This window comes from Heloderma suspectum, chromosome 2 (genome assembly GCF_057233095.1).
Source record: "Heloderma suspectum isolate Gila_16-S chromosome 2, 16-S_ref, whole genome shotgun sequence".
Classification (NCBI taxonomy): domain Eukaryota; kingdom Metazoa; phylum Chordata; class Lepidosauria; order Squamata; family Helodermatidae; genus Heloderma; species Heloderma suspectum.
The window spans coordinates 101,443,919-101,457,900 of record NC_139459.1 but is presented as its reverse complement, the minus strand read 5'-3'; the positions used below and the strand labels follow the sequence as shown (position 1 = coordinate 101,457,900).

The window sequence follows — 13,982 nt, the reverse complement described above, 5'->3', positions numbered from 1 at the left end:
AGGTTAAAAGTGAGCTGAAATAAACCAAATTAATTGACACAGCAAATATTTTTGCTACATCGAACTGACAGAACTTAAAAGTATTTTATTTTTCATGAGACTTTAAGAAATAGCACATGCTTTTTCAATAGAAAATAATAAGAAATGGCAGTTTCAACATTGTCACAACTTGTTCTCAAAGGCTACATTAAGTTAAACTCACAACTGTGTGCATTTTCCACTGTATCCTTCTGCCAGTGGAAAATGCACACAGCTGATGAAAAGGATTACCCCTCCTGCCGTGCTCTCCCAGTTCTGCTCCAAAGGGGGGGGGGGTCCTCTGGAGCAGATTTTGGGTGTGTGTGAGAGTGCACAGGGGAGGAGAGGAAGGGGGAAGTACTGTAACACAACTGGAAGTCCGCTCACATGATGCTGGAAATCTTGAAATGAAAATATTTTAGTCATAGTACAGAATATATCTATTGTCTACCATTATTAATCTTTTTCATACAACAGTTACAGCTAATTCCCTAACCTGAAGTATTTCACTGGGTAAAGGAAAATGTCAAAACTTAGACTGTGTCCATTTTACTTTAGCTGTGTTTGTTGCCTTTCAAATGATTAGAACAGAGCTTTCTTTTCTTGAGCAGATATTAAAACAAAAGTTGCCATGAAATATAATAGGGTTAGTACAACCTGAGATGCACAGCAAGTTAACTGGCAAAAAGCAGTGCAATTACCTATGGGGGTCTTTGGTGCTGGGTATGATATGTACACATTCCCTCTTGTAAAATGCTCTTTCTATCCATGACTTCTGAGCCTAAAAAAAGAAGAGAGGAAAAGATGAATTTGAAAAACTCCACAGATGAATTTTGCTGTTCAGTTTAAATATTAAAGAACCATGAAGCATTTTAGCAGAAATGTCTCGGAGCAGCAGAGCTCAGAGACTACTATAATAGACACCACTGCCAATCTATGCAGGGCTTGATGGATTGCATGCAGCATTAACACTCAACATAATCAATAAAAGATAATGAATGAAAATAAAAACTGCACCAAGCCTCTCCCATTGGTAAGAAAATCCTTGACATTACATTCTTTTTACTTTTTATGAAATATGTATATATTTTTAAAACCCTATGTTGCTGTGGAGTACTGAACACGTTCCAACTTTTTTTTTTTTTTTTAATGTCAAGGGTGCCAGAGGGTCATTATTAATTTGTTTCGTAGATTCTGATGTATGATTTCTAAGCTGAAGTTAGAAAGCATAGTGTACCATACAACTGCACTGAAAACCTTGGAAAATAGGGAATACAGAAACAAGAAGAAAGGTTAGATAAGTAAAGAAAATCTATAGAAACTCATTAGTTTTTTTGTTGTTGTTGCAAACATAGGAAGGGTTTTGTTTTGCTTCACAAGCAGAAATTCTTGCAAATTCTTCTTAGCAGTTCAAAAGGGTTTTTTTTAGCTCCAGAGGGGGGGGGGAACATGAGTGGGGGGGGGAAATGAGTGGGGGGGGAATCTAGAGTGGGAACATGTCTTTGTTACATATTCTAATATATTCTGAATACAGGTTGATATGTGACAGTGCCTGTTTCAGATGAATAGGCTGCAAAATTTAGCATGAATAGAAAACCCATATGACAGATATGATGAATATTATTCTTGTCCGCTCTTGTGGTTTTAAAAAAATCACCCCTTAATCCACACTGAGCTATATGGAAAAAGAACAGCAACGATGAACAGAATGTTCACACTCACAAGTTTGTGTACTTAAGCACATGCATCTTTGGATCAATGTGCTGGATCAATGAAAAAGAAATAAATAAAATTATCTTTAGAATGTCTAAATTCTTACTAATTCTCTACCTAGCCCCTTTTAAGTCAACATGACTCTCTCTAAAATTACTCTATGGACAAAAAGTAATCTTCCATGTTAGCAGTTAGAGATTAATTTCTTCTATCTGTCCCCCTTTCTCAAAATGCAGTATAAACAGATATATTTATAAAACATGCAATGAAAGAAAAACACTTCAGTACTATCAATAAGAGCTAGTGACTCAGTAACACTCAATTAATAAAGAATTAGCTTGGTAGCTGTATTAACTTTGTGATACTGCCATCCTAAACGTACTGAACATAGTGGGACTTACTTCTGATTTAACATGCATAGGATTGCCCTGCATATCCAGTATTTTTTTAAAAAAACAGAACATATTATTAATACATAAAACAGCATTTCATTCCCTTAAATATTCTTCCTGTTAATATACTGTGACCCCGGATAAAACATCAAATTTTTTTAATTAATTGCTAAAGTTCATTTCCTTGACTAGAAAGAATACTACTTGTTCCATAAAAATACGTTAGGCTATATCTTAATTTTTCACAAGTAAAGACTTCCATACATAAGTCTTCTCTTAAATATAATCACAACTATAAGGGAGACTAGAAATATCAACTTGGTTTTAGTACCCAGATCATATTTTAATGATTCCCTCTTTGTTTTCTGTTTTATTTCTAGAACTGGAAAACTAATAATAGGTATCCTTTATGTATCTGTCTCTCTGATATTATTTATTTATTTATATTTGTTTCATTTCTAATATGCTGCCTTTACTCCAAGGAGCCCAAGGCGGTGTACATGATCCTCCTCCTCTCCATTTTATCCTCACAGCAACTCTGTGAGGTAGGTTACGCTGAGAGTCACTGACTGGCCCAAAATCACCCAGTGAGCTACATGGCCAAGTAGGGACTAGAACCTGGGACTCCCGAGTGTCAGTCCAACACGCTAATCACTACATCACACTGGCTTTCTTCTACAGGTCAAGTTCAACTGTGGTTCATGGGCTGAATACAATTCTATAGTAAAGAAGAAAGAGTTTGTTGTTTCTTTCTTGCTTCCCAAGAACATTCTATTGTGAGCTTTGCAGAAATGGAACACATATCTATGGTGAAAGCATTGGGTGCTAGTGCTGGTGGCATGAAGGAAAATACTAGTTAGTATTATCGGAAGGCTCTTTTAACAAGGGCACAAAATAGAAATTTAAAAGATATAAAATGGTCATTGTATGTCATATTTGCCCACATATATTGGTATTCTTCCCATGCACAATTGATTAATCAAGACTGATCATGTTTCAAATAACAATTGGATTAATGGCCCTTCTTTATAACGTAAGTTCAGTGAACCTCTGTGAGCTCTGAAACTTCCTAGAAACTCAACCCTATCCATATTTACTGTGAAATAAATCCTACTTGAGTTCAGTGGTAAAGTAAGGATGCACAGGATGGCTGCTTAGAATGAATATTTAATCACAGATTATACAAAGCATCAGATGATAGCACACTTGAAAATAAATAAATAAATAAATAAATAAATAAGAACTAGTTGTTAAAGCAGTCGGTTGGCTCCAGACTAAGTTAGTTACACTTGATTCCTATTGAAATCAATGGAAACTAAGTTAGTGATTTCAATGAGAACAAAGTGTGACTAACTTGGTGTGGAACCAACCCATTGTGTATTATTGGCATAGTAGAAACAACTGAATTCATGGAGTCTTGTAAGGTAATGCATTATTCTTTCCCTTCAAGTATATATAGCCTAATGAAAATATTGTATTTTCGGGGAGGGGAACAGGGAAATGTTTCACTTTTTAAAGCATTTCTTGAGGTGCAGAATACCTCTTGCTTTAGTGAATTTAATTTGCTCACTTATTTAGTGACTGAGTGTTTATATTTACCATATATATATATATATATATATATATATATTTTAAATATAAAATTGTTTTAAGTGTTAAATTTCCTTCGATATCTGCCTAAACAATTTCCTAGTACAAAAGCCAGCCAGAAGCTGCTATCTTATTCAAATTGGCTGGTTCTCTAAAACCTCATTTTAGAATAATGAAGTTTTATGGAAATGTACAAAAACTACTTAATGTTGTCTGTGGTGTATTTGCCCATTTACATATTGTTGGAGAACTGTCCCTAAATGGAGTTTAGAGAAATTCACTTGTTGGACTAGGAAAACTAAATTGAAAAGTAAAATGTGAAACATTGTATTAAGAATAGAAGAAATGCTTGGTTAGATCAAACAAAGATCTCTTTCTAACACTGGCCAGCCAGATGCCTCTGGTTACCCCAAAAGTAGGACATGAAGTTAACAGCGTGTTTATTTCCAGCACTTGGTCTTAAGCAGAATTGTTAAGCAGTATTTCTCTGTTCCATCTCACAAGAAAGAAAGATAATAAAGTCAATGTACAAATGTTAAGAAATAAAGCTGATTATATAGTATGTTCTTGCATTTCAATTGAATAAAATACAAATCAGAAAAATCAGACAAAATATTTATTACTATAATAACGTATGTTTCAATTTCAGTTATATCATCCACCTCCAAATTGTGAAATTAGGCAAAACTGTGTCTTACTTTTTACTGAAGTATCAACATTTCTTCCTAGTTTTTAAAATTTAGAACACTGTTATCTTTTTGGCCTCAAGTACATTATCAATGGCTTATTACTTATCATTATTAATAATAATTTTCACTTCCATTGAAGAAGAAATATCCTACTCTATGGGCTGAACCAGCAATTTAGTACAAAGAGGATCATTTGCAATGAAGACAGCATATCTACACTAATTTAGTTTTAAATCACCAGCTATAGCTGAATGAAGACACAGAAACAAAAACATAAACTCTTAAAGAATTTTTCATAATAAATTATTTCTCCACGCTAGATATAAGCAGTCTGCAAACTTTGTGAATAATGTGATGAGTTGTATGAATTAAACTAGTTTTTGATGCATTTCATTTTTGCTGTTCATTATCCTATATATTATTCTAGCACTAATTAGAATAACAGAGTTACATTAAATATGTACATTATTTGTGGGGAGTTTGAACTTGCTCCTACATTAATTCCCTGAAATAAATATTTTGTTATGAAACTGACACAAACACCACCAAATAATAATATTGTTATTTACCTGAGCATCCACATTTGTGTCTGTCTAAAGTTCTCTCTGGTCAATTTGTGTTGTCCACATTTCACTGCTGCTGGTCATTCTACTAATAATAATATACTCATGACCGCCCACCAGACAAGTCATTCATTCCATTTTTGACCAGGAGTTGTTAAAGTAAGCAATGAACTTGCGCCCATTAGCTACTTGGAATGCGCTGCCATGGGATTAGCCTCATTAAGAGTTCTACAGGCATTCACTCGGAGCCCCAAAAAACTGCTTCATTTGAACATCTAATCTGACGCCAAAAGGAAAACAAATTCCCTGAGAGCTTGGATTTGACTGGCACAAGCCCTGACAGGCTGTTGGTTTTTTTTTTTAATTTTCAAAAAAGAAGGTCTTGTGAAAGTGTGATAAGGTGTTCTGAGCCCTGAAAGTTCAACTTAGGAAAGCAAATCCTTCAAAAGAAACAGTGTATTAAGCTGGAAAGAACCTGAACGCACATGAGATATTTTTAATCTCCAAAGAATGAAACCAGTGTGTTTGTTCGGCAACTGCTGGGAATTTCTATACACTGAAAAATATATTACAGTTCATCAGCAACAGTGCATATCAAAAAGTGCTAGGATTTGCACCTGCCTTTCAGCATAATGTTTACATGTAGTAAATGTATCACCCAAGGAAGTTAGAAACTTAAAACTTCCGATGCACAGATGCAGAGACACTGGAAGCTAAAGTCAGAAGTTGCCTATCTTTGACTTTCATGGGTGCAAATTGGGTCAGGAAGTGGTGGTGATGGGTAATGAAGGGAATGAGATATTCAGAAACAACTGTTGGTGGAGATAAGGTTACTTTCTGCTTAACCTTTTGTGGATTCAAGAACCGAGAAAACAGTAGCAGTGGTCTGACTCCAGTAGTGGTTTTGTCCTAGCAGGAAAAGCGCTTCTTAGGGATGCACGAAAGTTCCGCCACGGATCTCGGGGAGGCTGAATGCCAGAGCATTCGGCCCCCCGATATCGGTGGCGGAATGGCCCCCCGCCCCCCCCCCAGGACGGGACTTACCTGGGGCGGATCTTCCTGGCGGCGGTTCGGCGGCAGCGGCCGGTCTTCTGACAGGCTGCCACCGCCGCCATTTCCAAGTTAAAAACAAACAAACAAACGTGATAGGCTACATAAAGATTTACGTAGCCTATCACGGCTAAATTTTAAAAAACACCGTGATAGGCTACGTAAATGTTTACGTAGCCTATCACGGCTGATTTAAAAAACAAAAACAAAACGCGCATTGTTTTGCAAAACGCCATTTGCGTACGCACGTTTTTGTTGTGTTTTTTTAATCAGCCGTGATAGGCTACGTAAACATTTACGTAGCCTATCACGGCTGACTGCAGAGACACAAACGGCGGCGGCTATGGCCACCACCATTTGCGTCCCTGCTAGCCAGCGGCCGGATGTCCGGCCGCTGGTGGAGCCGGCTGGCGGCTCTGCAGAATCCCTGCGAAGCAGAGCTGGCTGGCCAGGATTTGGGGGGGGGGGGAGGGACGGAGCGCCTCCCCCCAGCATCAGCATAATCCGCGAACAGGTAAGTGACTTTTGTACAGCCCTAGCGCTTCTGCTCATGCAACAGTTGGCACCCAATTTTTACCTACTACAGCCTTCCATGCCATATCTCATACTTTTCCAAAAGGGCCCCCAACCCTCAAGAGCAGTTTTGGGAAGGGGGAGGTTATAGGGGGCTGCACTGGGTAGGGGTGGCCTTATGAAAATCATGCCCTGCCTTACACAAGTGTTAATTCAAAACCACCACTGGATATAACCCAGTGACTTTATTGCAATGCCCATTTTGACAAACCTTGATCCAGTCTGGATCATACCCCCATACAAGCCCTCTAGGATCTTCAGGAATGTTTGGCAATGCCTCTGTAAGGTCATGTTCCCACCTTCCAATTTGTGGCTGAACTTCGCATATCATATCTGGTTAAAAAAAGAAGCAGCAAGCAGCAGGGAATTGTTGAGATCAACACTTTGGGGAAAAACAACATTGTTATATACATGCAGAAAGCGGGGTGGGGGGAGCTACCAGTGATACTGTTACATTGGGAAAACAATCAAGAGGATGTATCTAGACTATGTCTAGAATATATCCAAACTGTTTGCAGTGACCTACTACTAACAGTTGAGATGTTGTAGTGCCTTCAAGATATAGGTAATGGGTTTATTCAGGCAATAGTTTTATCTTGAAGAAGACTACAAAGTCAACACAACAATTCGGGGTGGGGCGGGTGTGTGTTTCCATGCTATCAGCTTCACTTTGTTTGCAATTTTGTTGCAATGTTTCCCCAATCTCATCTTCTCCTTTTCCAGTTTCCACAGTGCTTAAAGTCCCAGTTTATCATCGCTGTAGTCTGGGGCTCTGTGCTGTTTCCACTGAGCTCTAACTGAATTATTTTCTTGATGGCTGGGTGGAGTATGGGTTGGGTCTGATTACTTCCTCAGTGTTCCTGCCTCCTCCACCATGTTTCCAGGACAACGGAAGGAGAAGCTAATGGACGAGTACGGGATTTTTAAAAAGGCTTTCCCCCTCTACCCTCCTTTCTCCTTTCCCTTGAAAGTCCAGAGCCACTTGCATTTCAGAAGCAAGCCTCATTGAGCACAATGGGAGTTACTTCCGAGTAGACACACATATGCTTGTGCTGGGAAAGGGGGGGGCACAAAGAGGGAAACTAGCCCCCACTTTAACCCAGAGGATCTCATTGACCACAATGGGAGTTGCTTCTGACAAGACAGTAATGGGTTTGTTGTGGGAAAGAGACTGAAACCAGCCCCCATTTTAATGCACAGGATCTCTATAAGGAAGCTGTGAATGAGTTACGTCCTAAGGAAATGGACCAAAGCCTCGAGATGGCGCTTAATCGCATTTAAGGAATTGGGCTTAAAAGTGTGCCATTTCAATTGAGGGGGAATCTCTGTAAGTTCTGATGTAGGCATTCGAAGGCAAGCCTCGTTCAATACAATGGGAGTTACTTCTGAGGAGACACAATGGGTTTGTTGTGGGAAAGAGAGTATTAAACAGAATCCAGCCCCCATTGTAACCCACAGGATAGCTATAACAGAGCTGCCATGTACTTTCTTCCTAAGGCAATTCATCGGAGCCTCGCTTGGTCACTTAAAAGCATTTAAGGACTTGGGCTTTAATGTGTGCCATTTCAATTGAGGGAGAATCTCAGCCTCATCCACCTCAATGGGAGTTACTTCTGAGGAGACAGTAATGGGTTTGTTGTGGGAAAGACAGAGAAACCAACCCCCATTTTAATGCACAGGATCTGGAAGCTGTGAATGAGTTATGTCCTAAGGCAATGGACCGAAGCCTCGAGATCGCACTTAACTGCATTTAAAGAATTGGGCTTTGATATGTGCCATATCATTGAGGGGCTTCTCTGTTATTTCTGTGGTCATTGAGAGGGCAAGCCTCATTCAGCACAATGGGAGACCTACCCCCGCCAGGCTCATGGGCTGTGTTCTAGTGCTTATTTTCAATGATATTTTAAAGGTTGCTCCCTCAGCATCCTGCTCCAAAATGGAAATGAAACTTCTGGAAAACAAGGAAGGAAAGGGCTGGGTCACCGAGGTCAGAGCGATACACCCACAAAGGCTGGGCTACATGCCTCATGGGCAGGATATGATACCAGACCCAGTGCGATTGTGGAAAGAGGTCAGTAATGAGCCATGGTAAGCTGGAAAAGTTGGACTATAAGCAGTCTCAGAAGAAGTGGCTGTTCAGCGATAAAATGCGGGGCTAGTGCTGAATGGTCATGACGTCATGGAAACACCGTGCAGCCATGCTGGAGTAAATCACTGGTGAAAACAGAGCCTGGATGACTATAACTAGAGGGCTTTCTATTGCATGCCACAGTGACTCCGAATGGTGTATTAAAAAAGAGTCACACTAGATCATATTTGCATTCTGGGTGGGTTGTTAATTCTCATGCAGGGGATAATGCAGCACAAAATAGAGAAAAGGCTGATATGTATCTTATGTCAACTATAGCAATAACTTAAGCTGTGCATTCCCCAAGAGGAGAAAAACAGAATTTAGCTGAAACTGAGAAATTGAGATGACAACAAAGAGGAGAAGCTTCACAAGATTCAGCTTATGTATGAGGACAGGAGTGTGGTGAAATCAGGAGTTTGTGACGTCTATTATTGTTTGTTCTTATCTTCCTTTTTCTTGTTCTTCTGGTGCTTACTCAGATGGTGGAACAACCTGTTTTTGTAAGGTGTATCAATCATTGTATAGAAATGTGCTGCTGATTATACAATAAATTTGGAACATCAGATTTATGCATCAGATTTAATAAGACTAATGGCACATGCATTCATAGATCGAAGTTATTATTTACTACATTTCTATCCCATCATTCCTAGGGGTGGGCGGATCACTTACCTGGCTCCGTTCCAGGGATCCGTGGTGGAGGGGAGGCAATCTGTCCCTCCCCCCGGAATCCTCCCCAGCTGGCTCTGCTCCGTGGCGAGTCCGTGGAGCTTCTGGCCGGGGCCACCCGCAGCCAGACCTCCATCCGCTGCAGGGCCGCGGCCGCAAATGGCAGCTGCCGTAGCGGCCACCATTTGCATCCCTGCATTGCCGTGATAGGTTACGTATATATTTATGTAGCCTATCACGGAAAGAGCAGGGACACAAATGGCATAGTGGACGCTATTTGCGTCCCTGCTCTTTGCCGTGATAGGCTACGTAAATACTTACATAGCCTATCACAGCTAACGGAGCAAGGGAAATGGCAGCTGCAGACCGGGGCCGCAATTCGCACCCACGGATGGCTGACAAAAGGTAGGCTCCATCCCAGGGGGATTCCGTGGGGTGGCGGGGGGGGGGATTGTTCTGTTCTGCCATGGACTCCGGGGGGCTGGATTCTAAAGAATCTGGCCTCACTGGAATCCGTGGCGGAATTCTCCACCATCCCTAATCATTCCATCGATGGGCTGAGGGCAGTATATATGGGGCACTCCCATTTTGCCTCATAAAAACCCTATGAGGTAGGTTGGAAAGAGAAAATGATTATTTTCCAATCATTTTCCGAAAATGATGGGCAGAGAAAGACATTTTGGTGTCAGGAAAATAGAAACATGGATTTAGGGGAAAGGAGCAGTGTGTATTTGAGCTGAAACTAGGAAGGTAAATAAAAGGGACTGATATTTATTTCTTTAATAAATTTCTATACTACTGACCATATTATAAAATATCTTTAAGTGGTTTACAAGAAAAATAAATATATTAAAATACATTATGACATCAGACAATACTTTTCCAGGGCGACCTATTATTATTGACTATATTTTCTGGACAAAATTATCCGTTAAGACATAAAGAATGGATTGGATTCCTCCTTGCTGCAGCTAGATCTGAAATTACTCAACGATGGAAAAATTTAAATGGTCTCACAGAGTGTAATTGGTTAAACAGAGTCTGGACAAAAGCTTCATTAAAAAAACCTGACAAGTAAATGGAGGGAGCAATCCTATCAGGATCAAGGGTCACCTCCGACCCCAGGGGCGACTGCCTATCCAGTGCAGGGCGGAAGGAGTGGTGAGGAGAGGATCTCCTCCTTGCTCCCCGTGCCCTGCTTTCACGGCTAGACAGCTGATTTTGACAGCCCCATCTTTCCTGCTCTGCACTGCTCCTACGAGTGCAGAGCTGATCTGAGCTGCCTACAAGGCGGTGCAGGAGGGGGTGGAGGTCGGTTCTCTTGGAGTGCGGACTCTGAGGTCAGTTCCCAGGAACCAACCAATCCTATGGCCATCTAGCCACTGACTGGTGGCCATAGGATTGAGCCCTAAAATATGTAAAAGGAGAAAGGCATATGGACAATTTTGAAGAGACTTGGTTCCCTTTTATCTTATTTAAAAAGTACAGAAAACTCTTTATATAATCCTCCAGAGCATCCACTGAAGTATTGAAAAGACATATTGACTTGTCTTTAAGATTTGTCATTAAGGGAGTAGTAATACAAAATTAATACATTTTAAGATTTGATATTTTGCGATCGGAGCCAATGTTGCCTTGGCAGCGTTCTGCGGAGGCTCCGTGGGACGCTATCTCAAACAGCTTTTAAAAGGTTGAAAAACCTTTTTATCTTCCCCCGGAACTAAAAGGGGAAGCAAGAGTACCATCTGGATGAAATCTTGGAAGAGCAGCTCATTTTGCAGAGCAGCAGAAGGGATGGACTCCAAGGGTAGTTTTCTGGAGCAAAGACACCTACTCAAAGCTGTTTTGAAACTCCTATCTAATTAGGAGAACACAGGGCTGATGAGTTCCAAATGTAGTTTGTTTGTGTATTTATGGATTAGAGAATACCAACAATAGTTGAGGACCTGCAAAATTTATTTAAGGAGAAGGATGGCAACATCAAGGGGAAGGAAAAAAGGAACAGGATCACCGCCGTCCCCCCTCACACCTCCCTTGGCAAAGGCTCCTAGAAGTGGTGGAAATATAGAGGAGCTGCTTGCTTTGATAAAAACTTTGTCTTTTCAACTGTCAGAACAGGACTGGATACAATCCAAGATTCCATTACCACCCTTCAAGGGGCTATGGACCTAATTAATACTTCTCTGCAAAAGATGGAGGTGAAAGTTAATGACCTGCAAGATCGGGTATCAGCTCAAGAGATTACAATACAAGCTTCTTATAATATCCTGTCTACTAGAATCTCTCAACTGGAAGCATTTACTCGAAGAGCGAACCTACGCATTACTGGCATCAAAGAACTACCCACTGATGTAAGCCTGTCTAAATTCTTGGATAAATTCTTGCATGAACTACTTGTTTTGCCATCTGATTATTTACTTGACATTGAGCATGCATTTTGTGTTCCAAGTCTGGTGCGTAGCGTTAAAGGGACTGCCGTTACTGTTACAGTGCAGTTTGCACGAGTTTCTATAAAAAATTACATTCTGCGCTTGGCAAGAGAGGGGGAGACCTTTGGGGGCCAAAATGAGATAAAGTTATGCTATTTCTGGTTTACACTAAAGAAATCGCTGATAAAAGTAGGCAATTCACTAAGGCGAGAAACCAGGCAAGACAAATGAATTTACAATATCACATAAAATACCCAGCCACATTTTGCATTCTCTTTGAAGGCCAGATGAAAAAGTTTTTAAATCATGAAATGGCGGAAGCTTGGCTTGTTGGTAAAGCATGGGAGACATCTTCTTCAGTCCCATGAGCTGGGAATGTATAAATAATTATTGTTTGTCGGTCTGTTTGGGTTACAAGATCTGGGCAGTACGGCAGAGATGATTGTTTATATATATCCATTTTCTTTCCTTCCATTTTCTTTTAACTCCTTTTTCTTATAATAGACATGATATACTGTATATAAAATTCTGGTTTGTGGGTGTATAGAAATGTACACACTTATATATGTATATATTTAGAAATGATACTATCTAACATATAGATAGTATAAAATATACTAGTGATTGTTGTTGTTTCTTTTATCCTTAATAATTTCCTTCTTTTTATTTTAATTATTATGAGTATTATTATTATTATTATTTTGAGACTATGATTAGTAATATTCTCCGATGATCTTAATCATCTCACAGGTCTGTATTGGGAAAGGCGATCTGTCAAGTAACCTGATCCCAAGCTGTCCAGGGCTCTATATGCCAACAGCAAGACCTTGTACTTGGCTCAGTAGCTAATAGCTAGCCAATGCAGTTACTTCAACACTGGTGTAATATGTGCACGGCCAGACACGCCACTCAGCACCCTGGCTTCCGCATTCTGCACCAGCTATAGCTTCTAGACCAAGCATAAGGGTAGCCTTACAGCAATCTAAGTGTGCTGGTACCAATGCATGAACTACAGTGGTCTGACTATACCTGTCCAGGAAAGGGAATAGCTGGCATACCAACCTGAGTTGGTAAATAGATGCTCCTCACCACAGAAACCACTTGGGCCTCTAATGACAAAGATGAATCCAGGAGCACTCCCAAACTATGTACCTGTTCTTTCTGAGGGAGTGCAACCCTGTCTACAACAGGCAAACTTCCCAGTTCCCATACCTGGGAACCACCCACCCATAGAGTCTCTGTCTTGTCAGGAATCAGTCTCAGTTTGTTGACCCTCATCCAACCCATCACTGCATCCAGGCACTGGTTCAGAACATGCATGGCCTCTCCTGAGTCAGAGGTTATTATTTAATTATATAGTGCCATCAATGCACTTGGCACTGTACAGAATAAAACAGGAAATCGCTGCCACAAAGGAGTACATTCTAATAAAATCACAAAATAAAACCAAAAGGTGGGGAAGGGAATACAGCAGACAGGCACAGAAAAACACTACAAAACTAAATAGTTAACATTAATAAAATTTAAACGGAAGTTCCAGCTGCTTTGGAAAAGAGAAAGGTTTTTAACTGAGATTAAAAACAGTATTTGAATCAACAGTCCGCAAATACTCTGGAAGAGAATTCCAAGAGTAAGGAGCAGAAAGAGAGAATGGATGGAGCCAGGCAAGGGAAGCAGAAACCCTTGGACAGGTAAGAAGCACAGCATTTGAAGAGTGAAGAACGCAAACAGGACTGTGACATGAAATAAGGGCTGAAACATAAAAAGGAGCTAAACAATGACAGGCTTTAAAAGTCGAAAAGAAGAAGTTTATACTGAATCTTAGACTGAACAGGGAACCACTGAAGATATTTCAGAAGTGGTGTAACATGAACAAAGTGATGGGCCAAGAAAATAATCTTAGCGGCAGAGTGCTGAAGAGAAACCAAAGAACTAATACGAAATAAAGGAAGACCAGTCAACAGAAGACAGCAACAGTCAAGATGAGAAATGACCAGAGCATGAACAAGAGTTTTGGCAGAAGAGACAGATAAGAACAGTTGGATCCTGGCAATATTATAAAGGAAGAAATGACAAGACTTGGCTACAGCCTCAATATGTGTAACAAAGGAAAGAGAGGAATTGAAAATGAAGCCAAGACTATGTGCTTCATCAGCTGGATAGAG

General features: G+C 40.2%; 1 protein-coding gene across 2 annotated transcripts in view; it reads right to left on the bottom strand.

The window, feature by feature from the left end:
* The window catches only part of TRPM3 (transient receptor potential cation channel subfamily M member 3), a 502,221-nt gene that overhangs the window by 164,260 nt on the left and 323,979 nt on the right, over nucleotides 1-13,982 (bottom strand). For both annotated transcript variants that reach the window (XM_084832121.1, XM_084832122.1), the window contains exon 2: nucleotides 720-799. In XM_084832121.1, the coding sequence (XP_084688247.1) occupies nucleotides 720-799 (80 nt within the window). The remainder of the gene's footprint in view (nucleotides 1-719; nucleotides 800-13,982) is intronic.